The 27603-nt window shown below is 39.2% G+C and overlaps 1 protein-coding gene across 2 annotated transcripts in view; it reads left to right on the top strand.

The window, feature by feature from the left end:
* map3k5 (mitogen-activated protein kinase kinase kinase 5) overlaps positions 1–27603 on the top strand; it is a 77638-nt gene that overhangs the window by 29563 nt on the left and 20472 nt on the right. For both annotated transcript variants that reach the window (XM_032543722.1, XM_032543721.1), the window contains exons 4-15: positions 1234–1427; positions 5025–5193; positions 6789–6895; positions 11133–11303; positions 13629–13741; positions 15136–15295; positions 16324–16477; positions 16614–16721; positions 17425–17477; positions 19691–19786; positions 22488–22569; positions 25267–25400. In XM_032543722.1, the coding sequence (XP_032399613.1) occupies positions 1234–1427; positions 5025–5193; positions 6789–6895; positions 11133–11303; positions 13629–13741; positions 15136–15295; positions 16324–16477; positions 16614–16721; positions 17425–17477; positions 19691–19786; positions 22488–22569; positions 25267–25400 (1541 nt within the window). The remainder of the gene's footprint in view (positions 1–1233; positions 1428–5024; positions 5194–6788; positions 6896–11132; positions 11304–13628; positions 13742–15135; positions 15296–16323; positions 16478–16613; positions 16722–17424; positions 17478–19690; positions 19787–22487; positions 22570–25266; positions 25401–27603) is intronic.

The raw sequence follows: 27603 nt of genomic DNA, 5'->3' as shown, positions 1-27603 counted from the left end.
AAGGTGGAATTTGAATGTGCACGGCTGTAAGTGTTTGTAGTTGCAAGAAAGCAGCTCCTAATTGGACTGTCAGCATTGGTGCAGATCTCTCGTCCTGGCTGCTGCCTGTTTAGACTGGTTCAGTGAAGACAACGCAACACAAACACTATTGTCTGTGGGGGAAGATCAGACCCGAAGCCTCATGTTATTACCTGAAACTGTCTGGAACAGGGGAAAGAGCTCAGACTTCCTCCAGGCAATCTGCTTCCTCCCTAAACAATGTAATCTGTTACTTTACAGTGTCCAAAAAATTGGTTGTGAAGACTGTTTGTTAAATCATTTAGATAAGGTAATCTTTTAATGAAAGTTTGTATTTACTGTAAATGCCCACCTTGGATATTTTTAAACTGCTCATGGTACATTATACTCTAAGTTTGGTTAATACACATAATAGCTCAATATGCCCAATATTAGCCAATTTGCCTAATATTAGCCAATATGCCCAATATTAGCCAATATGCCCAATATTAGCCAGTATGCCCAATATTAGCCAATATGCCCAATATTAGCCAAAATAGAAAACTGCTTTTATATAACTGCATACGCATGTTTGTTATATCACATTTTAATTTGCAAATGTACTTGTTTAAAAACAAGAACTGCCCATAAGTGCCCGGGGTCTTTGGCTCAGCATGAGTGTCTTTAGTAGTACAACATGTGCTATTGCAGAATGAGTGTGTGTTTAAGTATTGCGTTGCAGTGGGAGAAAAAAAAAATCTTGACTTAGAAACAATTCTGGGGCTTTTGATCACATCACAAAATCTTCTTCAGCAGATGGAGTTTAAGTATAAGGTAGAACAAGAATGAACTTTAAACCTGAAATTATAAGCCAACATGGATGAGAAGTCCATGAACCTCGTGGTGAGACTGTCTTGTCAACTAAAATGTCATCACATTGTCTACATAGTAGGCTAAATACCTTCATACTTTTTGAAAAGAAGTGAATATTTAAATTCAGATTTCATAAAAAGCTACTGAATGTAGTTTCATCCTTTTTCCCTCTTCATTTAATCCAAGTATCAGGTTTGTTGGATTTTCCAAATGATACACCCACAATTGGCTGGAATATTGCTGATGCCTCTTTCACACCAAACCCACAATGTTATACAAAAAGAGAGTCCTCTGCTGCTTAAATATACTGATATATACCAAATATGCTGCTCTTTTGCCAAACAGTGTCTCTTGCATCAACAGACATGCTCAGCCAACTATACCTTCATCCCGTACATGGTGACGCCTCACAACAAGGTGTACTGCTGTGAGGGCAGCCTGATGAAGGGCCTGACGGAGCTGATGCAGCCCAGCTTCGAGATGCTGCTGGGGCCCATCTGCATGCCGCTGCTCGACCGCTTCATCCAGCTGCTCAAAGTGTCACAGGGAAACTCCCAGTAAGTATACTGAAGCGCTGACAGTGAGTGGATGGAAACATACTGTACATGTTAAAGGTCCCATGACACGGTACTCTTTGGCTGGACCTTAGTGGTCCCCTAATACTGGATCTGAAGTATCTTTTATATAGACCTTAGTGGTCCCCTAATACTGGATCTGAAGGCTCTTTTATATAGACCTTAGTGGTCCCTAATACTGTATCTGAAGTCTCTTTTATATAGACCTTAGTGGTCCCCTAATACTTTATCTGAAGGCTCTTTTAAATAGACCTTGGTGGTCCCCTAATACTGTATCGGAAGTCTCTTTTATATAGACCTTAGTGGTCCCCTAATACTGTATCGGAAGTCTCTTTTATATAGACCTTAGTGGGCCCCTAATACTGTATCTGAAGTCTCTTTCCCCAAATTCAGCCTTGGTGCAGAATTACAGCCACTAGAGCCAGTCCCACAATGAGCTTTCCTTAGGACGTACCATTTCTGTGACTGTAGCTTTTGAGTAGGAGAGAGAGAAAGGTGGAGGGTGGGGATGTGGCCTTGACCAACTGCCATTTTGCTCGTTTGAAAGCCATGAAAGCCCCCCTCGCGCTCTCGCTCATAGGTGGGCCAAATTCTCTGGGCGGGAGAAGCAGAGAAAGGGAAGGGACTGGACTCTTGCCCCATATGACATAAGGGGAAAGATTCCAGATTGGCCCATCAGAACTTTCATTTTCTCAAAGGTTGAGCAGAGTACCCAGGCCTCGGTTTACACCTATCCTTATTTCTATTCACTGGGGGACCATAGGCAGGCTGGGGAAACTCATATTTATGTTAAAAAACCTCATAAAGTGACATTTTCATGCCATGGGACATTTAAAGCAGATTCCAAGAAGTCATATATCTGGCTCACTTTTGAGCGAACAGTAGTAGGGTTAACGTTAGAGGGTTATTTACCTGCAATAATGAATGAGCATGTTAAAGCTCTATCAGCTCCACACAACTCTCTCTGTATTTCTCAGTATGAATATGGGCAGAAGAATTTGGCGTAGATAATTACGCCACAAGATAATTACTTCTTCTGAGAAGAGTCCATTGTGTTTTTCTAATTCTCCACATCCTCCTTGGCTACTAGCAACTGCGTGGAGGAGGGGAGGGGGGAGGGGGGGTGCTTGATCACTATTCAGTTATTGTAAACTGGGAAACACTTTAACATTGAGAACAAAACAATGGGTTTAAGGATGAGGAAGCAAAAGAATAACTCTATTTAAAGCTGCAAACAACAAGTTCCTGCAATGTAATGCTGCAATCACGCAGTGTCTGAATAATCTGAAAAACAAAAACACATTGGGTTAGTGGTATATGGTTTTTGCTTGTGTAATTTGGTTGTAACCGCTAGTTGCTGTCCACATACAGGGACCTAGATTAGTTAGCGCCGACCCTGATAAGTCAGGTAAAGCCATATTTTAGTGGTCTTAGGCAATTTAATGTCAATGGTGTAGCAACAAGTCTGGGACAAAACCACTAATATAAAGCTTTAAACTGGAAATAAATACTGAAAACAGCTATCAGTATGTTGCTCTGAGCAATACAATACATCTTTGTTGTTCTTTGTAAAGCTCAGAAACACAGCAAAGTCAGAGGAACAATTTCCCAACTCAGAGAATGCGACCATCTGAGGAGCACTTGAAAGCAGCATGACATTGTTGTACTGTATATGTGAAATGCCTAAAACGTGTTTTTTTTTCTATCACAGGACTGTTTCTCACCAGAACAGGCTTTTTGTTTTATTATCCCACTCTTCCTATTTTTACTCGCAGTAATTATTTTATGTAGTGCATCCCTCAACTTTGACTTGCGTGGTGATCTACTTGTTTTTGTATTACATTGTACACAGCCTCAGTTGCTGGGGTAATATTTTAGGTATTCCTGCCAACACACGATTCAGCAGCCAGTTAGTTCTCACTCAGCTCCAGGAATAGTGACTCAGGTTTTACAGGCACAGAAGAAGAACGTGCACTTTGAGGAAGCTTTTGTGCAGACCAACATGTGAAGTATTAACCAGTGAGCATGGCAAAGAGTTTTCAGCCCAGTCATCCCTGATATCTGAGTAGAATGCATTCTGTACATTGTGTAAACGAGCATGACTTCTATGTATAATAGCTTGCTTATTTACAGAAACCTAAGTATACATTAAATGTATTCTGCTTTATGGCACTGAGAGCTATGCTGCCTTCACTTATCTTTACTGTCTGCTGATGCCATGTTTTAGGCTGATATTGGCCTTCAATATCACCTTGTTCCAATACAATGCTGAATTGGAGGTTTAATTTCAAGCTAATGTAATGTTAGTAATTTATTATGTGAATAAAGCGAGTCACTCATCACTCCAGTGACAGTACTCTGCAGCAGATGATCATCAGTGCATGGATCCCTGAGGATTTTATAAGATATAAACTCTTTTTTCTTACAGTGAAAAAAGAAGCCAAAGTCTTTAAATGTTAAAGACAACATCCCCCAACACATGTACAAGAACTTTGCCAAAATATAGTTTTAACTGGGGGAAAAAATGTGATTCAAATCTAAATGACAACCACTGAGCATTCAATGGCAGGTTGTGGAGATGTCAGAACTTGACAGTTTTCAATACTCTGTGCTAAAGACACATTTCAGGCAGTAATATGGATTGAACGATATCCAGCCCTAGTTGGCAGTGAGTGGGACTGAGGGTGACTAAGTGTAACCGTAAGCTCAGCAGAACATGTTAATATGTGTAATAAAAAGCCATGTGGAGTTGTGAATGAACATCCAACAAATGGGCCTTTTGAAAAGTTGGCTGCAAGTTTTACATTGTAAAAGGGTTTCTATTCCTCATTTACTGTGTGTGTGTGTGTGTGTGTGTGTGTGTGTGTGTGTGTGTGTGTGTGTGTGTGTGTGTGTGTGTGGGGTGTGTGTGTGTGTGTGTGTGTGTGTGTGTGTGTGTGTGTGTGTGTGTGTGTGTGTGTGTGTGTGTGTGTGTGTGTGTGTCTGTGTGTGTGTCTGTGTGTGTCTGTGTGTGTGTGTGTGTGTGTGTGTGTGCGCGCGTGTTCAAGACTACGAAAGAGCAGATTGATGAAGAGTATTCTGTTTTCTTTGTAGATAACACGGCTTTCTGTTTTAACGGTTTGACCTTGCCGGGGTGCCAGTCAGAGGGAAACTGACAAATTTATTTTTGTCATTATAATCTGTCATTGTCCTAATTTTATGCTTTCCTCCACAAAATCTAGTGAAACTAATATCTAATATATCTAATATTGTTTCACATTTTTGGCTGAAAATACATATCAGTATCTAAACAATTATGAAACAGTGCGTCTTAAAAACTCATTTAAGTCACGTGCAAAATAGCTCGTCTCACTACAGAACGATCTGAAATGATGTGAAACAGGAAATGAATTAAAACTCCAATCACATTTAGAATTGCTCCCTCAAGGAGACTCCTAAAATAATTTGACTAGTATGATGTTCAGAAAGGCTTATAATTACATATTGTACTAACTTTAAACAATTGGAATCAGGACTGGTTTTTAGATGTATTGCTTGATTCCTTCTTCTTTTTCTTTTTTATTACCTTTTCTTTCACAGCCAGTATTTCCGCGAGACCATTCTGAACGAGATCCGTAAGGCTCGGGAGCTGTACACCGGCCTGGAGCTGGCTGCCGAGCTGAGCCGCATCCAGCAGCGCCTGGACAACGTGGAGTGCCTTTCCGTCGACATCGTCATCAACCTGCTGTTGACATACAGGGACATCCAGGTACGCCTGCTCTGATGTGTGCTGCCATCGGAGAAATAAAAACTAATTAGAGCATTAATGGAGACAGTTGGTAGCTGTTGATTTACTGAAGAGAATAGGAAGTGGATTTGACTAATTTCAACATGTGCATTTGCCAGAAACAAATCTATTTATACTGATAGAAAAGCTCCCTCCAGAAAAGCTGCCTTTGTGCTGTAAAACAACTCCTTAGTTTTTCCTGCCCATCCTCTCTATCAGATGCATCCTCTCGCGTTGCTTCATAGAAATCATCGAGACGTCTGGAGATCTTATAATTGAAAGGTTGCAAGTTAAAACCTTCACGGACACAATAGAGGAAAACGTGCGCATGGTCCTAAATAAGTCTCTAAATTAATAAACAACTAACATTTCTTTTAGTGATTGATGATGATTTTTGTAATTGTTTTTTTTTGATAAATTGTTTGGCTTACTTAATGTCACAGAAAATATAGGGGGAAAAAACATCACATTCCCCAAGTAGACGTCTCTTTTTATGTCCCAAAACAGTCCAAAACTCCAAAATATTAAATTTGCAATGAAACACACCTGTAAAATGAGTAAATCTTTTGCATTAGAGAAGATGAAACCAGTGGTAGCTTGTGTTTTTTGTTTGAAAAATGACCAGACTAATGATAGATTATCAAAGTAGCTGCTGATTGATTGATTTCAAATCTTTATGAGACTTTTGGAGGCCAACACTAGCATGTCAAATGTCAAAAATGTGTTTACGGACACAGTAATACGCAATTACAATCTGCAAAAAATATCCACTTAACCAATTAGGATGCACTTCCAGCTTTAAACCTGGTCAAAACTCTGATTTCACACCCTGGAAACATGACTCTTTAGAGAGGAATATGCAGAAACTTTCAGCTCAACATCCCAAAACGTTTCTAGGAGAAACTATGAGGGTAAATCAGACATTCAGGTAACCACTTCCTAAGTTCAAACAAATTGCCAACTTGCTGCTCATGCACCTGACCATGGCAGGTACAAACCTACTGTACTGCAAAAGGTAGAGGAAGGTCACTGCCTCAGCATCAAACCGTCAGCCTCATCCCTTTTCAAGAGTTGCGCTTTCTCAAACGGGCCATCGCAGATCGCCTGTGGAGAGCTCCGGGCGTAGCTTTTGGTCTGCTCGTCTTAAATGTGCCGCTCTTCCTGCTCTTTAGTCTCCGCATTGTGATGGCACCCACTGTCCAGATCCACCCACTCACCATAGGCATCTCTCAGCCTCATGAATCATTCAGTACAACAACAAGCATTGAGGATGTGCTGAATTATTCAACATGCTTTGGGTATAGTGACTATGTAGGCAAGTAACACAAATATGATGAAGGGGGCACTCAATTATAGAAAGGCTTTTGGTGTTAAGGAGATAGTTGAGTTTCAGAAACTCTCCCTCTGGCGTCAAAGCAGCTCAACACCTTGATGTGCGTGTATGTGCGTGTGTGTGTGTGTGTGTGTGTGTGTGTGTGAGATTGTTGTGTTTTATGGACAACACAATGCTTAGCAATGACCAAGGTGAAAGTGCAACCAGAGTTTATCAGTGTGTTCGTTACTCACTTATCGTCTAGGACTATGAGTCCATCGTGAAGCTGGTGGAGACTCTGGAGAAGCTTCCGACCTTTGACCTCGTGGCTCATCCCCATGTGAAGTTCCACTACGCCTTTGCACTGAATCGGTAAGACGGCGAGCACGGCCACGTACACAAAACAGTGAGACGCCCAGTAACACTTTATCATATACCAGCCGACCTGCACATAGACACATGCTCACTGTGATACGCACACATTCAGTTTGACTGATGGGGAAAAAATAAATAATAATTATAGTGTTTTTAATTTGGGTGGAGGTGATTTTGTGTCTTGTAGTAGGTGAACAATGTTTTTTGACCTATTGACAATCAAACCAAAAAGAGAGTGGGAAATATGCAGTTTCATAAGTAGCAGTTGATGGAGGATTTTCTCAAGCTCTGCTTGGAAAAAACAACATTTTTGAAGTTACAAGCAGCAGAAAATTCTGGTTCAGGGCCCCTAAGCTGCAGTGATATTATTAGCAGCATGTGTGCAGCTACTCGACTCAGGAAAAAAAGGCCGATGTACAACACAGAGAGGTTTTGACTGCCTGTTTCTCACCAGCTGCTTTTCTTGTAAACTTCCTGCGGTTTTTGTTGTGCGTCTGCCTCAAACAGCAATAAAGCGTGCTGTTTTTTAATTTGGCAACGATTGGAAAAGGTTTCTGCAGGGTGCCAAGATGCCGCTGTTACTGTCTGGCCCATTACCAGGACGTCTTGTCGTGTTAAGGAGTTCAAGGCAGCAACACTGAGACATTTTTTGTGAGACAGATTCATATGATGAGTGTTAATGACAGAAGACACTCTCTGACTTAAGTATAGAACAGGACGCTATGAGTAGAGACAAACAGCGGTGGGAGGTCTTGTGTGTCAGCTTACCCAACGGAGTAGGATTAGTCACTGAAACTACAATAGCTGTTACATGGGATTAGTTCATGTGTAATGAGACGTTGTTTTTGTTGAGGCAAAAGATAATTTGGCTAGTTCAATATTTTTGTTTTTTAAACAATCTTGCTGCTGATATGATTAATTTCATGGTTAGGATGGCGTTTTTTTGATTACATGTTCATTATATAATTGACACTGGTCATTCTAGAGAACCTAAAATTAGTGCAGCATTTTGATTGGAATTCACTGAAATACACAACATATTTTTTATGTATATTTTTACTTTCATATTCTTGGTCTCAGACCATGAAAATATATTGCTCAAGATTATATTAATTTGTCTTAACGTCTAAACAATATTCTTTCATACCATTCATGCTATAATAACTACCGTATATCTAGGGCTGGGCGATATGAAGAAAATCAAATATCACGATATATTTGACCAAATATCTCCCTCGCATCTATAACGCACCGATATTGTCGTGTTGACTATTGGTGCTTTCACAAAATATTTACGCAATGAGAATTTTGATAGTCATCAATAATGTGGATATATTGATGAAGTGGGTAAAGGCAACCGCTAAAACAGTCTAGTAGTCCAGAAAATGACATAACTTTACTGTAGTGCAGCCTTTATAACCAGGAAAAGACAACACTTATGCCATATTACGATATCCTAAATCTAAGACGATATTTAGTCTCATATCACGATAGCAATATATTACCAAGCTCTACTTATATCCTTTTAATATTTCTGTGCGTATTGGGTAATTTTGGCAATACATTTTTGGACATTTTTTAGGATTTATTCATCAATGGGATGAACTGTCAGATATTAACTCACTAAATTATATAACTCACTAAATTAGACAAAAGCAAACCCATTTGGTTATTGTGTCAGTTTATCAATTGATTTTCCAGGAAATGTACTATGTCCTCATTTATATTATTGCATTGTAAGTATATTCCAGTATTGTAAGCGCCGTCTACCCTGTAGCTTTTCTTTGCCTCTGACCTACTTAAATGTCCTAATAATAACCTCTGTTGCCATAGTAAAAACTACGGGCATTATCTAAAATAATTGTATCCTTGTTGTCTTCTCCTAGTGGACAGTAAAATGTCCCCCAATAGAAGCTGTCTTTTCCATTAAGAAAAAAGAAAATGTAATTCATTTGACATTTAACCAGTGAAATAACTTTATTGAAGCCTGAATACAAAATGACGGATATTATACAGTAGTGATTGCATGTTTTAAGAGGCTGCACAATAGAGTGATTAGGTAGAAAAACCTTTCTATTCTCAGTTTGAACCTGAATGCATTTTCCACCACAAGTGGACTTGTAAAAATTCCAATGACTCTTCACCAAGTTCTGACCAGGCAGCGTGCAGCCCTCGCCGAGCCCTGAGATTATCATCATTCGACCTTAACAAAACGCTTGATGATTGGTCTGAAGTAGGGGCTCTGCTTCTAAATGAATCTGCCAGGTTGAAGTGCGTGTGTGTACTAATTGGCTTCAGCCTCTTGTCTGCAGCAGGGCAGCTTCAAGCATGTGAGCGTTGAACGCTGCTGGGAGCCTGACAGCAGCGAGGGAAGAATCTCCTCCATCCAAATACCAATCTGCACTCTAGAGAGGAGAAATAGAGAAAATAGAGCAATGCATTAGGAGAGAGCAGGTCTCGTCTCCCTCTGGACCGTCTCCATGGTAATAGCTGTCAGCTCATATGTTTTATTTAACCTTCACGCTCTGGAGAGAAGCCACGCTATGTTTGTATCACACATTGTGTTTGTGTGAGACTTAACTTCGCAACACTTCTCATATATCTTATTAAAGTCTGTGTTGTGATGCGTTCATTAACGGAGCCTTATCGAAATTTCCTCCCTCAAGAACCAAAACGACGCCCGTGGAACTGAGGTTCTGAAGCACTTTGCCGCATAAATTAGCATAATAAATAGGATTAGGACGGAATTATTGAATGCACCTACGAAAATACAGGGCACTATTTGCGCTGTTTATACTTAATTGTGTTATGCAAATTGGATTGCTTATGCTATCATGCAGCACTTTAATGTTTTTGCTTTATTCTTGGCAACAAGTTTTTTTTCTTGTTTCCTCTTACCGAAGGTCGGGTTGCATCGTGGGGAAATGTAAAAAAAAAAAAAAAAGGTTTAAAAAAACAACAAACCTGTGGAATAAAAAAAGACTATCTCTGGTTCCGTTGCTTCAATTTTGATCCTTTACTTTTTAAATTGTCCATCTTCAGTCCAACAATGCTATCTCATTAATAACTGTTAAATTAGTGGAGTACTCCATTAAGGTGTCCTGTCCCCACATTCAGGTAGGCCATTAATTGGTGGTTGGTTCACTTTTATTTTTCCAGGAAGACCCAACTTTTAATCGATGCACTCCTAAATCAATTCAGCTGTTATCCTAATAAATGTACATTTCATCATGCTGTGTATAGTTGTCACATATCTGCAACTAGTCTCTCCTGATTGAAATGTAGCTCAGTGTGAATTCTTTCAGGAAGACCTAACTCTTAATCAATCATTACCTAAATCCAATCAGCTGTTGGAGGAGTTCCCCTTCCTGCTAAACCAATCAGAGTCATACACAAATTGCAAGGGCCAATCACAGAGTCACAATCCTGCGTTAAGAAATAAGTTTGTCCCTTTGGTATCAGCTGTTGTTGTAGGCAAAGAGTGCAACCCTTATAGCTCCCATTGTTGTTAAACAGGAGAAGGTAAGCCACCTGTTACTCCCTTCATGAATTGTGGAAACACCTATAGTTTATATTTAATTATCCAAAAATGCAAAGCAATGGAAAGGAGTGTTTACATGACGCGTGTTTATCTGCTTTGATAGACTGTGAAAGGTTTAAACCGGCCATTTGAAATGTATTTGATGTTTTTTTGGAATTGGCCAATTCTTATATTTTCATCAGTAAATGCAGCCAATGTCACCTTTAAGGATTTGGCAGTAATCCACAATTAAGCAATGATTTTCCAAAAGGTTTGGGGGACTTTCAAAGAAACATTAAAAAAGGAGGAAGGCCCCAAATTGATTTTAATAGAGGTCAACATTTCCTGACACCCAACCTCAAATACCACAACCTTAAATTCCCATAATGCAACTCAATGTGAGTCTCAGTGGCTTGTCAGCTCCCTCCAGAGCACACAACTATTTCCCAGGCTGAGCACTCCACATGCCTGATGTAGAGTGTATATGCATATCAAATCGGTGGAGTGCCCCTTTAAGATTAAGATGGTGTGATCTCTAACACTTCATATGCGTTGTTAGTCACAAATACCCATGACAGCTTTCCATATGCCTGGATAGATATTTGCTCAAAGAGGATTACTTTTTGCTTCATTGCAATTCAGTCCCGTTAAAATACGACCAAACTCCAATTTACCTCCGTTTTGGCTCTGCATGCTGTGTGTTTGTGAGTGTAGGAGGAACCTGCCCGGCGACAGACAGAAGGCTCTGGACATAATGCTGCCCCTGGTGGAGGACGAAGAACAGGTAGCCTCGGACATCTACTGCCTGGTGGGACGGATCTATAAGGACATGTTCCTGGAGTCTCACTTCACTGACACACCGAGCAGAGACAGCGGCACACAATGGTGAGAGAGGATGCCAAGTGGCTCCGACAAACACTGAGTCATACATATAAATATTGTTTTGAAGACATGTTTCAAAGGGCAAGATGCTTGATAGATGCTTTTTAAAGTGACTCCCTGGATCGTGGCATCCCACTATTAAGAGTTTACTTTGAATGGTGCCAGGAATAAATGAACTAAATAGCTGTTATCATAAATGTAAAACCCTTTTTTTGTAGTGAGGAGAATTACAAGTCTCGTTCAAGGATGTGCCAAGAGTCTGCAAATGACAGGTCATTACAGCAGTGACGTGCAAAAGGTTGCACAACTTGTTAGGCCTTTCAAAGCAAATGTGCAAAAAAGCATGAGAACAACATGCAGATGTTCCAGTCCTGTCATCTAAAAATGAAATGATTGCAAAACGAAGATTTTTTTAAGATGAAAAAGAAAGCAATGATTAAAGTGTTCATATGCTTTGTGGCTTTCCTAATTTCATTTATTGTGTTTTTTGTGCATGTTATAGGTTTACAAAGTGAAGAACGTGCGTCACTTTGTTACCCACGTTATAATGCTCGCCTAGCTGCTAGCGTGGCACCCCCTCATGCTCTGAAACTGACAAGCTAGCAGTACTTATGCATGTGCGACTCCCAACAAAGATGGTACAAAAGTGAGATGCCTCACTCTGTAGCTAAAACAGAGAGCTCAACACACAGGGTGAAAAGAAGAGCAGCAGCAGCAGCAACAACAAAAAGATGATGTTTTCTGAAAATTAAACCACATAAACTTATTCTAGTCCAACCTCTAAATATACGTATGAACCTGAAAATGAGCATAACATGAGCACTTTAAAGTAATATGGTACTGTTAATAGCTTCAGATGCAAAATGCATTAGTTCTGCCTTGTGTCAGCAGTACAGGCTGCTGGTGGTAGTTAATTCAAAGATCAACATAGGTATTACAAGTAGTAGCAGAATTTAAAGGTATTTCTCACATTTCGCTAAAAAAACATAAAACACATACAATACCTCGCTTCCCTCAACCACTGAATGAAACCGTAATGTTGTGGGCTTTTTCACTTCAACAAAATTAACCCGCTTTCTAGTTTCAAAGGTTGTAGCCCGTCTATTGCATGTATGCATTATGTAAATACGTTCATCTTTAGAATTAATCTAGAGGAGTATGAAAGAAAATCATTTTTCCTTAGTTAATGTCTGGCCTTTTTCATTCAGAAACCACCCACAGGATAATATGGCATGTCTTAGTATGCCCCAGCATGCATTGCCTCAAAATTGTAAACTTAGACCCAGACCAAAACATACAGTATTTGAGAGGATAGGTATCGTTCACATAGCCTCATCTTGAATAAATATCAGATTTAAATTTGGCTAATTTTAACTTAGACCGATCTATGCATCTTTAATTGCATGATTGAGTGTCAAGATAAATTGATTCTAATTTTTTTTTTTTAAAGAATGAAAGAAAATAAGTCAAATATCATGAGGAAGCTCAGTAATAAGTTTTCCCCCCCTAGTGTTTTTCCTAAGGGGCTCATTACTATAAACTAATTCTATAAGTTATTTATTATGAGCATTTCGTCCAAATGATATAAGCTGGAAATATGGCAGCCTTTATTTTGGAGAGTGATTTTTAAGTTGAGTCCAGAGTTGAACCTGGTTGAGACCTTTTTGATGATAACGGTGGATGCTCACGGCATGAGTGTGCTTCTGAAAAGCCTGCAGGATCTACTTGCATATGCCCATACAGTAGATGCAGATGCATGTGGAGGGTTGTTAAATCCAGGCTGTTCTGATTCAAATCAGGTAATTACGTGGGTCTATCTTGTTTGCAATTTTTCTATGAGTATGGCAGTCATGTGAGCATATGGAGGTTAACAGAAGCTGACGGAAGTAGTCTTAATAACTGAGCAATAATAATAACACAAGGCTGCATATTGGCTTCATCTGGAAATTGCTCTTAAGATCTCATATCTTAGTTGATTGAATATGCTGCTTGCGTTATCAAGCTCCCATCTGGCTGTTATTTTCAGTTCCATGTCACAGCTTGGCAGAGGTCCCTAATAACGTTCACACCCATTCCCTCAGCTCAACAGATTGCTCATTAAATAAATGAAAATGTCTTGTTTTGCGAGGGTACCCTCAGTTGTGGTCTGCCGTTCTGTGGTCCCAACTCAATATGGCTGTAATTGTTTTTTATAACTTGAAGTGTTTCAGGGAGCCGAAGGAGCCCCGTGAAGCCCTCCGTTACCTCAGAGGTGTTAGAATGATTTGGAATGACGCATTTTGTGGAGGAAAAGTGTTTATTGAAGTCATTTCTTTCTTCTGCTCTCAGGTTTAAAAAGGGGTTTGAGTCCGAGCCAACACTACACTCTGGCATCAACTACGCTGTTCTGCTTCTGGCAGCCGGACACCAGTTTGACTCATCTTTTGAGCTTCGTAAAGTGGGTGAGTGGGCCCTAGATTGGAGATGTCTAATTTCTTTGAAACTGTCCTTTATGATCAGCCGTATCTATCCAGGGCATATATTAGAAAAAGGTAATGAAATACAAGAAGTAAGTTTGTATTTTGTAATGTGCAACCATCTATGTAATTATTAATGGAACTGAATTGTTTTGGTTTAACGGCGCACAACCATGGGTGTATTATGAGTCCTGTTCATTGCTATGAGAGTTGCTTAGAGGCGCATGAAGCAATCATGGAGCCAAAAATGACTGGCTACTTCCTGTTTAACGCTCCTCTAACTTGAATGGGCATTAAATGATTTCATCATGTCTTTCTTCTAGGCTTTCCAAATGTTATCAAACCGAATGGATCAAATTGTGACAGTGAAACGAGTCAGTTTGTGGGGGTTGTGACGCTTGGAAAAAAAAAATCCTCCTCAGATTTATTGGTCACTATGTTCAGTTTGCTTCAAAGCCCGGGACACACCTTGGAGGCCTGTTTGCAACACCACTGTTTTGGCTCAGTCTCACCTCTCTTATCAACCCAGCGGACACACCACTGCAGATTCCTGTTTACATATCTGGAAGAAATTAGTTGTTTCTGTCTGCTTGATTAATGCAAGTCCAGTATTCACTCTCCCTTCAGCTATGTATTGATCTCCAACAACTCAGGAGTGAAATGTCTGGCTATGTTCACTAACTATTCGCCGAATGTGTCTGTCTGCTGTTTAGCTTGTCTCCTGCAGCTGAAAACGACTCTATGAGAGCCATGAGAGTAAACCGTGAGCTGAGAGAAGCTACAAAGCTCCACAGGTGCTGATGGGCACTGCGGAGTTTCGTGATAATGTTCTTAGTGCATCACTACAAGTGAACCCTGTCACATTACAGAGTCATTTGATCCAGTCTATTATATTAAATATATGTATATATTATACCTGCTCTGATAAAGAAGAAATTTGGTTCCACCGTATCTATGGTAACATTTCCTCCTGTTACGTCCTTGCTCTTCTGCCCTGAAATCTGAGGCTCAGAGGAGCTCACGAATGTGGGAAACGGAACAAGAAGTCCTGGGAAATCCGCCTGCAGCCACACCCTCCGTCTCTCTAGAGTCTAGACCCTGTTATCCCCCTACGCGTATCTAGCCTCTCCAAGTGACTGCAGCAGGACATGTAGCAACAAAATTTAAAAAACATTCACCATTCTTGCAGAATACAATGACAAATCAAACCTTTGTACTGCAAGTTATGGCATGTCCAAGAAGAGTGTAAACATGTTTTGAGAACTTTTTTTTGTTCCAGTCTTTCCTCAGTTATCTTGAAATCTCAGTTTGCAATGACCTCTGTGGAAATGCATCATCAAAAAAGATCTTCTTATTGTTTTGAAACTCGTGTTTTTCAGGAGTGAAGCTGAGCAGCCTGTTGGGAAAAAAAGGCAGCCTGGACAAGCTGCAGAGCTACTGGGACGTGGGCTTCTTCCTGGGTGCCAGCATCCTGGCCTGTGACAACACCAGGGTCATCCAGGCCTCTGAGAAACTCTTCAAACTCAAAGCCCCCATCTGGTGAGAGTACGAATACGCCGCTCTCAGATTAGCATGCTGAAAAACACATTTTTAGACCGAATCCTTTACCAACTGCGCCGGTGTAGTCGTGATCCGATGTGTAGCTCTGCTTCGCCTCGAAACCACAGTGGCCATCTGTGGCCATTGTGAAAGCATTTGGTGTGTTTTGCATGGGGAACAGAAAATATCACGAGAAACGGACGTTGCTCATTTTAACAGCACCTCTGTCTTTACATGGGTTTCGATGAGTACATCCGCCTGTTGTCGTGCCATTTTGTGCAGAGTTTAAAATGGTTTAGGATGCAAATAATTAGCTCTGTAGAAAGATATAATTTTTCTTCAACAGGAAAGAACTCTCGAAGCAAGCAATTGGACTAGATCGCCACCATTTTGTGATAGTGACATTTCTACTTATGAGGCCAAACCGTTTGTGAACTAACAAACAAAAACTTTGACCTAACCTGTGAGTGTGGAGGTTTGGAAATCATCACTTTTAAATGATAAGTCTTTTAAAATAACGAATAAATTCTATTCTCACATAATCCCTTCTTAGTGGATGAACAAACTACCTCCAATACGGGCTTTCAGTCATTTCAGATTTTATGAGACGGTATCAGATGTCCGGCATGTGGAGGACCACAGTTAACTGTCTGCAGCTCATTTTGTGCGGTGCCTAAGACCCTGCTGTTCTTTATTTGTGTTTGCGCTGTTAAAACTCTTTAAGTTTCCATTAATGTCAGAAAGAAAAATTAGCCCCAGCACGGAAACACAATCATATTGTTTTGTTTGCTTCTGTGATCCTTCTGGATCTTTGCTCATGGGCTTAAAACAACTTAACACACATGCAAATTATTAATTTTTTTTTGCAGATGTTTTTCTGATGAGAAATGGAAATTAATTAAGTTTTGTGTGGGTCTGACATTTGATGTAATAAATAAAAGTATTCATTAATAAATTTGGATTCTGACCCTTTTCAGGGCGCAGTGAATAAAACGTATCTTTGTTTACTCTCTCTGGTTGGTTGTTAGGTATCTGAGCTCGCTAGTGGAGACAATCTTGATCTACCAACAGTTTAAGAAACCTGGCGTGGAGCAGCCGGCCCCCAGGCAGGAGCTGGTAGACTTCTGGATGGACTTTCTGGTGGAGGCCACCAAGAAAGACGTCTCCTCTGTCCGATTTCCTGTAAGTGACTTCATCCAAGGAACCAATTAAACGCAAAAGATGCAGCTTCAGGGGCCAATCAGAGGCTGAGATTTATTAGGCTGCAATGGGTAAATAAAGGAAGAAGGGTAATCCGAAACATTTATCTCCTCTCCAGGTGTTGATATTAGAGCCTACCAAAGTATACCAGCCTTCATATTTGTCCATCAACAAAGACGTGGATGACAACACGGTGTCTATCTGGCATGTTGCTTCTGATGACAAGGTAGGTGTCCATTACTTAGATCAGCCAACACTGCAATTGACAAATTGTAGTAATAATCCATTCTTGAATCTGAGATGAAACATCAAAAACATTTAGGATCCATCTCACAGAGAGAGCCAAATGTTAATGAATCTGAAATGATATGATACATTTTATGCAAATGTACTGGAAATATGATATAAAGGCTAATAGGAAACAGAGACTACTGTGCAAGGTGAGTAATCAGCATAACATAGCCACAGAAAATACCTGTTTCTGATTGGTTGGCATAAATTGCCATACCTAAAATGTGTTTTTTATCAAGCTGCAGGGAACCTGCTCATTATGCAAATGAGTAAACTTATTAATGACTCATCATGTTTGCCAACAGAAGTTAACAGACGGATGATGACTGTCAGATTGCCTGTTTGGTTTTATCTTTGATTAGATGCTACGCTGCAATAATGGACTTGTTTCCTGTCATGAAGTTCTTTGTGTGTCTGTCTTATTGATTGTTTTCTTATATTATAGAACATTATTGCTTACAGCAGCATGTAAATAGAAGCTCTTGCTTACCGGAAATTGATCGCAGTAAAAGCTACACTGACTTAATGTTTTTATAAAATACATATGCTATAACCAACTGCAATCAATCTGCGCATTGATTGATTTTCACCTCTCCCAGAAGCTGTTACGATGTTATTTGTTCTGATCTATCCTGCAGAACAAGGGGATCCATGAGTGGAACTTCAGCGCCACATCAGTACGAGGTGTCAGGTCAGTGGCTGCTGTCTTAAATGACACACTCATGTTACAGCTGAGTGATGTGACAACGACCCCACATCTGTCTCCAGAGGGGGACTGGTTTGAATTTATCATCATATGATGGGTTGGAAAAATATTGTTTAGCTTCACTACATCTCTAAAAGTTACCAGATTTCAGTTCAATTTTATTTATCGTGGCAATTCATAACAGAGGTTATCCCAGGACACTTTCAGTATGGAGTAGGTCTCGATCCCAGTCTACGCAAGCCTCCAGATGAATGTATGTGTGTGTATATATAATTTCTGCCGTGGGAGCGGATGCCACGAAACCTGTCATTATGTTTCCACCGTTATCAATCTCTCAACTGTGTTTAATATTGTGTTCACATTAGGGAGTATCACATGCATTCCAATGTGCAATAATAGCAACAAAACATACTGACAAAACAAATACATATTATGATTTGATTGTGAAAGCCGTAACAAGCACACAGAGAACAAAGCAACATGAAGCAGGGATCAGTTCACGATGATCTCGAGGTCGAGACACAGGAAAATATATATTCATGTTCTAACAGTCACTCCATTCGCTGTGGTAACGTGAGATGAGATGGTTGTGAAAGGGGCAGAAAAGGAAAGGAGGATTGGTTTAAAGTACTGGATGTTCAGGTTCACGCAGATAAATCTTCAGGAAGGAAAAAAGTGTAATGATGTATGACACAGATTTCTGACACCGATTGAAACAGACGAGAGAGGCTTTGTTCAGTTTTCACAGAATGGACTTTACAACGGTTTAATCAAGATTAAAATCTTTTTCTTGGGAGAGACCGGACCATGAAGGAGACATCTGCGAGGCAGTTGAAAGGCAGAGCAGTGCTTTGAGCTGAATGCTAACATGTTGTTGATGTTAAGCATGTATAATGTTTACCATGTTCACCATCTTAATGTGTTAGCATGCTAATTACTGATTAAACCTAAACAGAAAATACAGCTGAGGCTGCTGGGAATGTCCATTTTTGCAGGTATTTAGTCACAAACCAACACAATAAATTTGACCCGATGGTGGCGCTAGACGAAATGTGAAGGGATCACATTATTACAGTTATATTATATGTAACTCAGGGAATTTATGAATGTCTGTTCAAACTTCTATGGCAATCCATTAAATAGTGATTGAGATATTTTAATCTGGAAAGTGGTGAACCAACAGGCCGACATTACCACCGTCATCTAGCCGCTATGGCTAAAGACGTTTCTCTTTAAAAATCTCATCCATAGAAAGACAACTGTTAGAATAAAGACCTTACTAGCATTGTCCCAAAATATGAAATATAGACATGTATTAGATATATACCAATGTCAAAATTAGTGAGAAATGAAAAAACTCAATAACAATAAAAAAACAATAAAACAGCAAAGTATAGCATCATAAGCCAAATATTCACTGCTAATTGTAAACATGTAAGGGAGTAAGATGTTGTATGTGCAGAGGTAGCTAAGCATTTTATTAGTTGCATGCAACGTGCAGATTTTACACACTATCACTTCACCTCTCACAGTTGTTAATGGAGCCACAGCACAGACAGTCTACCACGGACAGTCTTCATGATGTCTTTTCTCTGCGTCTCCTTTTCCGTGGTCCTCAAAGGAATTCAGTGTCAGATCAGTGGAAGGCTGTGCTCGCATGTTGCTAGGGAACCGACTCATTCTCTGTGCCCACTCAGCCTGCAGACAGTCAGCAGGACACAAAAGCAGCTCTTCGAGCAACAATACGACCACAAATACAGTTGCTTCGTTGTCTGGCTCGGCACTTCTGGCCTTGGCGCACAAAGAATTGGACAAGCGCTCATCCCAGCGGATAAATGTTTCCATTTAGTTGTTGAATTGAAGCTCCTTTTGTGCAGAAGTTCAGCATCATTTTATTTGGCAGTTTGCAAAACAAGTTTTGTGTTTGTTCCAGACGCATTGTCCAGAAACAAACTCTCATAATGATATTTCTGTGCATGTCAATAAGATGCGTTGTTATTACATCCTGCAGCATTCGTCACATCTACTGGGGTTTATATTTTGATGGAGTGGCCCTCCGCATGCAATGACAGTCTTTTATTTCATACCCAGAGATTAATTGCTGATGTCATAATTCAAGTGAAAGACCTCATTCATTCTCAGAGTCATATCTGCTGTAATGGGATCATCATCCAACTAACTGGTCCGTTTCTCCTCAGCATCTCCAAGTTTGACGAGCGCAGTGCCTTCCTCTACGTGCTTCACAACTCAGAGGACTTCCAGATCTATTTCTGTACGGAGATGCATTGTAAAAGGTCGGTTCTCAGTGCCTCTCTCGCTCTCTCTCTTTCTCTCTCTCTCGCTCTCGCTCTCGCTCTCTCTCGCTCTCTCTCGCTCTCTCTGTTTGTTTGACATCATTAAGCTCATAAAGGTTGAGTTTTAAACTGTCAATAGACTATAAAGTGTTTTAGTAATCTAAATCTTTATTTAATGGGATGATAATGAGATAATGACCTTTGCCTGCTACTTTGAAATTGATAGTATTGGGTTTTATGAGCCAGTAATGGAAAATCTGCTTAAAATCAGAACACACCTGTCAATTTATTACCTTTGGCACTGAATCTGAGAAGAAGAGTTCTTTTGTGGTTTTGTTAATGGACACACAACAAAACTTATCAGTCTACAGCCATGGACGCAGCTCTGTGAGGCCTTACTCATGCACAGTGGTGCTTTATCACAGTTCACAATACTAACAAATTAATCAGATTTTACTGTACCACGTTCCAGTGCATTCTTTATTAAGTGTTTTTCCTAATGGCTCTCTAATGGTCTTAGCTTTTAGCTAAGACACATCTTTTTAGGCAAGCTTTTAACTAGCAATACGGCTTAGTATTTTATGTGTTGCTGTTTTAATTGGTTTTACTGTAAAGGACCTTATGACTCTTCTTGGCTGTGAAAAGTGCTATATAAGTAAAGTTTCTTTCCTTACTTACTTACTTACATTTTGGGGGGGGTTTCAGGTTGTGAAAAATCTCTACTACTACTCAACTTCTGTAAAATGGCATTACTTGTGTCTGTCATTATAAACTAATGCTGGTTAGTTGTTCAAACCCACAGAACTTTATTATAAACTCTAGTGGAGATCCCATTAATCCCATCCAACTAAGATTTTAAGCAATCTCAGTGAAGGATACGATACATTTGATTCAGTTAAATGATTTTCCAGATGTTATGTTAACTAGGGGGTGGTAAAAAGAGAACATTGCGTTGTAAGGAGTGGGGTTACAACGTTTAAATCCTTTTATAAAGAGTGTCTTATTAGAAAATGGTACCAATATTACAATACATTACATTTTTTGTCTCCAAAGTAACAAACGGCCTTAAAGGTTTAAATATGATAAGCTAATTACTGATTCCTTTGTTTCGTTGTTTTGTGTAGTGTATTTTCTGTTTTGTGGTTGTTGTTGTTGTTGTTGTTGTTTTTTGTCTACCTGCCCAGGGACAACGGATGCAGATTAGCTGCCAGTTAACTGGTGTAATTATTTTTAATTGTGTGCCGTCCCTGCAAAAACAAACAATTTTAAATTTTTCTTTTTTAAATGTACCATTGAATTTATGTGATCTGTTTCCAGTAAAAACATTTCTTTAGGGTTCACGGTTTCACGTATCAAAATACAAGTATCCAATACACAAGTACCCAATATTCAAAAACTATATTCAATTCACTACGATTAATGAACAACCTGCTCCAACAACCACTGTTACTCACAAGATAAACAATGAGTTTCATTCCCTAAAATCCAGGTGTCATTAAATCAACATTTGATTTGTCTGATATATTTTTGATCATAAATATTTCTGTCAGTCTACAAAGACTGTACAATCTCTCCCACTGCAGTGAGTTTAGCTATACAGTAGTTAAGGCACTTTTGTCAGCTCTGAAAGTAGGTGGGAAGATTCGCACCTCTCCGTCGCCACGAACACACCTTGTTTCATTTCCACACCGTTGTGTTCCTCGCTCGCTGCTCGGTGAAGTACTGAATGTTCACACTTGTGAATCTCACATCAGACACTCCCGAGCACTAACAGCTCCATTATGTGGAGTGTGAGTCAGTGAGTCATGCTGTTATGATGCTGCCTTTCTTTAATGCAGAGAAACAAGGAGTGACAGCGTGGAAGGGAGGAGTAGGGAGGAAGGAAGGAAGGAAGGAAGAAATAGGTGGTAAAAAGTGGAAGAGACCCAGCCTGTTTCTGTACATGTGCACATGCACACTTCTCCACAGAACACCTGCAGGCGTGCCATGTGCGACAATGTGCTGATTCACAGCTTGTGTGCAATGAGAGTGGCAGAGGTCATTACATGCATGTACATATATGTGTGGGAGGTGTGTGTGTGTGTGTGTGTGTATACTGTAACCCCTTCTGGATAAGTGCATTAGCTACATTAGCTACAGTAAACACTGCCACTTAATCACAATATGTACTTCGTGAAAATACTGCATGTACAATGTGTGTCACTCCCACAAAAAAGTGTGTGTGTTTGTATATGTATACAGTGTGCGTGTGCGTGTGTGTGTGTGTGTGTGTGTTTGTGTGTGCGCGCAATATATACAGTATGTACTGTATGTATACGTGTGTGTGTGTGTGTGTGTGTGTGTGTGTGTGTGTGTGTGTACAAAAGGACATACTTATTCTCTTGTTGTAAAGGATCTGGGAACAAGGGCATTAATGATATAATAATAATAATAATAATAATAATAATAATAATAATAATAATAATAATAGATGGATGGATGGATATCATTATAATAGATATAATGGACCCCTGCAATGTCCAAAAACAGGAGTACCAGGCTACGCCCATTAGTCCTACCACTTCTCTTATCTAGTATCAATACCACACTAAGCAGTACTCCTTTTTTATCTTATTTCAAATCAACAAATACGTATGGACTCCACTGTGTATTTCTTTGTCGTGTGTGTGTATAATTTGTATTTTGGGCTTGTCTTTGGCAGATTCTGCGATCTGGTCAACAGCATAGCCGAGGAGGCCTGGAAAGGTCCAGAGGAAGGAGACTGTGACAGCGACGCCTTAGAGGTGAGCGGACTGAAGACCATGTTAATGTCCATACTGGCTCAGATATGTTTCAAAGCCTTATAAAGTTTGATTATATTAAAAAGAAAATGGCTTTTATGTTGCTTTAAAATGCATCAAAAATGTTCTTCCTATATTTTTAGTCACTTGTTCACCTGCACCAGAGCTAGTGGCGCACAGTTCCACTACTTATATGTGCATACTGTACATGTACTTTAAAGCCTCTGAACACCCACACAGGTGATCTCAGTTAGGAGCTTTCATGGGAATTTAGTAGGTCACATATCTTCTTCTACCAATAAGAATGATAAAGGTGTCATTCATCCTTCCTCAACAGTTTCTTTTTTTTTTTTTTAAAGCTAAAAAGAGACTCCGGAAGATGTCAATTAGTCAGTCTAAACACACCCACACAGTCCTGAGAAGAGGTCCAATCAGCCGGATCCACTCAAAACACCTGTGTGGGTGTTCAGAGCCTTTAATTAAGCCTTTCAGTAAAGCCTCATACACCGCTAATTACATACAGGTATCCTAACATTGTTACCATGAAGGAAATAACATTTTATGGATCTGAAAAGTCCACTGGATTTTTCTCCAGCACAGATTTAGCAAAAATCCTCGGGCTGGGTCGATATGCTTTTGTCTCGATTCGATTCTTTCACAATACACGGGCACCAATTCAATTTATTGCGGTTTTCGTTTATTGCGAGTCTCGAAGTATTGCGATTTGTTAGTAGTGAGTATTGCAGTTTTCTTTCCTTCTTTAACGAAAACATAAGTTGAATAATACACTTCAAGAGACAATATATCTTGAGACATTTCTAAAAAGTAATTGTTTAAAAAAAAAAGAAAAGCACATTACATCAGTCAGTCAGTCTGACATGTATTTAATTTGTGAAGAAGTACATAACAATTTCTGCATTTTCTTCTTCCGCTCCTTTTTTACTGGAAACGGAGATGATGTAGTTGCCGTCAGCTGATCTGCACAAACAGAAAATATCAAGTTCAATCTTTGGTTAAAAAATAAATAAATAAATATATATATATATATATGTGTGTGTGTGTATGTATATATATGTGTATATATATATATATATGTGTGTGTATATATATATATAGATATATATGTGTGTGTGTGTGTGTGTGTGTGTGTGTGTGTGTATATATATATATGTATATATATATATATATATATATGTGTATATGTGTGTGTGTATATATGTGTATATATATGTGTGTGTATATATGTGTATATATATATATGTGTATGTATGTTGAAGGCAAAAGAATCAATTTTAAAATTTGTCTCAAAAAATTGCATTACAAATGATTACTTTTTATTTTTTTCACCCTTAAAAAACACAACGTCTCCTAATTCTACAGTAATGCAACTCTTTTTCAAAGGACGGGTGCCAAGAAATGATTAACCTGTGTGTGCGTTGTTTTGTTACATCCTGTTGAGTATCTGTGGTGCACTTTGCCTGCTTTTTAAATGTCACAGGAAATAATATTTGATTGTGATGTTTCCATCAAAGAATTGCTGACAGACAACAGTTCAAAACTGTTAAATGGCTTTGGGCAAGTTCCTTTTCGGTGCCAATGATCCGACTACTTGTCATGCTTCAGAGAAATGCAATGAAATAAGTTAAGAATATTGTATTTCCCTCGATTTTTATAAAATGATGTCATTATAACCAAACTCAGGATTTCCATCCTCATTTTTTTAATTCAATCTTTCACAACATGCATTATACTAATTTGGTTTGCAGCTGCAAACCCAGAGAACATGAACAGTAACCTGCTGAGATGAGTCTGGGTTTTGGCCTGTGTGCTTTGTATACTTGTGACAGTACAGACTAAACACCTGCTGCTGCTTCCCAGCAAAGCCTCGGGAAAAGAAAAGCTAATTATCCAAAAACGTTGCCGCACCCCTTTTTATTGACTCCGTGGCGCTGCACGGATCAAATGGCGAACAGGTTTCTCTCGAGCTAGTTTTATGTCTCTGTTTGTTGGAACATAATCGTCCTCAGCCAGAATGTAACTCTGCTTTTGTATCCAGCCTTAACTTACCCTTAGTAACACAACCTGTCCTAAATCCAGCGCCATCGCTTCGTGTAAAAGATTCACAAAGAAAAGTTTCTTTCTCACTGAGGTTTAATCAGGAATCCACGTAACAGGTTTAAAGTCATCTGATTACCAAGAAATGAACATTTGTTAAAGTGAACTAACAGATCAGTAATCAAATATATTTGTTTGGATTAAAAGAAGAAGTGGATTTTGCGTTGGATTTGTCCAACACTTAAAAAAAGAAAAAAGAAGAAAAACAGGAGCACAATGCAGTAACTGGATTCTGTAACAAGAGAACAATAATCTTGCAAAGAGTGGTACAAGTACACAAAACACAAGAAAGTAGGTTGACTATTTCCAGATTTACAGGTTTAGGTAAAAAAAATAATCAGACTTTTTATTTTATTTTGTGTACTTATTTGTAACACATGTTTAAAAATTGTAATTTAGATCTGGACTCTAGTGTTTTATGCTCCTTCAATTAAAAAAAATGCAGCAACTCAGATTACAGCGTTAAATTAGATTAGGTTAAATTATAGAAGCAATTATTTCAATATTTCAGTGGATTTAATTAACATGAATCTGTAATCACATACATACTACTACATGAGTGCTGCATGCTTGCTGTCTCTACAGTACGACTACGAGTACGATGAGCACGGAGAGAGGGTGGTTCTGGGAAAAGGCACATTTGGAGTGGTGTACGCCGGCCGAGACCTCAGCAACCAGGTCCGACTGGCCATCAAAGAAATCCCCGAGAGAGACAGCAGGTGAGAAGCTGTCCTGGTTTCATCTCAGGAAAAGGTTGCCATGTTCCCTGATAATGGTTTCACACTGTTGTCGCTGCAACAGAATCATTATTTCTGTAATGTATCTGAATGTGAAATGCCAGTGACATAATGTAATGTCATGTGCAGTATGAATAGTCTTGATGTTACTTACAGGCACAAGCATTTAAAAAAAATCCCTTGCTAGCTGTCCGTCTGCCTCTTAGGATATTTGATATTGACTGCACCCTGCAGCAATGGACTGGTGAATAGCGTGAAGTGGCGGGAGAAATGTGTATTGCGTGGCCTACATATTGAATGCATGTAGGTGCGTCCTCGTGCGCATGCACAGAACAAACTGCTCTTAAAACATTGCTCCATAAAAGTCCACAGGGAACCTTCAAAGTAAGTTTCCCACCTATTGATATAGTGCCAACAACAGACAAAAATGCCATATTTAATGCATTTGGCCCATCCTAATACTTTCATCATAGAAATGTAAATGTACTTGGCAAATAAAAGAAACATTACCATTATAAGATGTTTCCTCATCTGATTGGCAGATTGCCACTCATTTATGTTCCGACGAGGATAATCTTATTTGACTTTAAAGCCAGACATACTCATCAGGACATACTCCCTGTACATCTTGTCTTTATTATCCAGCACCAAGATTAAAATGACAGGTGGCTGAGCTGTTAATGCCTCCTCTTGTTCAACACTGCTGTAGAGCATCATTAAGAGAAGTGCTGCTTTCCTCCGACTGAGAGTGTGAAGCTCCAATCTGCAGTGTCCCTGGTGGTTTCTGGTTTTCAGTGTTCTGGAAACCACTTGAGTGACTGGTTAGTGGGGGTGCTGTGACAGCGAACTCCCACCCTCTGCCTTAAATTCCCACAAGTGTCTTTGCTTAAAACGCCTGTCTTCAGACAGTATAGTTCTACAGTATAGCCACTCATCTCAAATGGCAAGACTCTCTCACAGACTAGATGATTCCACTGTCACACTTTGTTACACTCATCACACCAGCAAGTCAGCAGGGGGACTTTTTTTGGGAGGTTAATAATTGTGGATTGAAAACTCAAGACAGGCAGAACGAGAGAGAGAGAAAGAGGGTGTGTGATTCATGCAGAGAGCTGAGTGAAAAGAAATTGCTGGTAGGCATCTTTTCAGGACACAGAGATACCTTTTTGTTCCGGTCAGATCTCAAGTTTCAGCCTCAATGTTTTTGTTGTTTCTAGTTTATCCTTTAGGCTTTCAGCATGTCATCTACTCTATATCTATCTGTCATTCACTTTAAGGGAAATACACGGTGACAATGGCACCCCCATGAGCATTCTTTCTCTACTGAATAACTTGGAGCATCAAAAACATAGTTACGTTTTTTTTTAATGTAATTATATCCAGGTTATTGCTGAACAAAATGAGTCAGTCAACAGAAACATTAACCTGCAACAGATCTGAGTCATTTTATAAGCACAAATAAACCTCCCTTAGTGTGATTTATTTTCTGGTTTTCTTAGACTTCTAAGATAGTGAACCGAATATCTTTCGGTTTCTGACTGTCGGTCGGACAAAAAGACATTTGAATACATTACCATGGGCTCCCAGAACTAGTGATGGGTGATTTTTAAAGACTAATTGATTAATCATTTAATCATGAAAATTTTCTATGTATTGATTGATAATTAAAAATGTATATTAGTTGCTAATAACTTAATGTAGACTTTATTTTTGTATGATTTGGTTGTTTTAGCCATCATAAGTTATTGCTTAATTTTAGCTTTTTTGTTATGTAAGGAAAGTCATGTAACTTCTAGTTTCAATGCTTTTATTTTGAAGGACTAATGATCTATAGTAAGTTCACTATACTGCAAGTGGCTTCAATTTTTGAATCAGGAAATTTTAGAAGGAAATTAGTTTTTTTTTTAACAACTAAAATTATGGACATTTTGATTTTTAACAAATGGATCATTTTGATTGACTCAGCAGGAAACCTTCAAGATCCCACCAAATAGGAAATAAAGAACTGTAAAGATTTGTATCTGTAGACACAATTAATGGAGAAAATGAGAGAATACTGTTTATTTTCAGAGTGTTCAGTAAGTTCTGCGGTATTTAACCTTCTTTGTTCTGTCAGCATGATATCCAGCATTGGTACTTTTCCAACCACATCTACATACACGGCTGTAACCGAGTTTTTATTAAC

This window comes from Etheostoma spectabile, chromosome 18, assembly GCF_008692095.1.
Source record: "Etheostoma spectabile isolate EspeVRDwgs_2016 chromosome 18, UIUC_Espe_1.0, whole genome shotgun sequence".
NCBI lineage: Eukaryota > Metazoa > Chordata > Actinopteri > Perciformes > Percidae > Etheostoma > Etheostoma spectabile.
The sequence above is the reverse complement of the archived record's forward strand: the minus strand, read 5'-3'. Positions and strand labels throughout refer to the sequence as shown.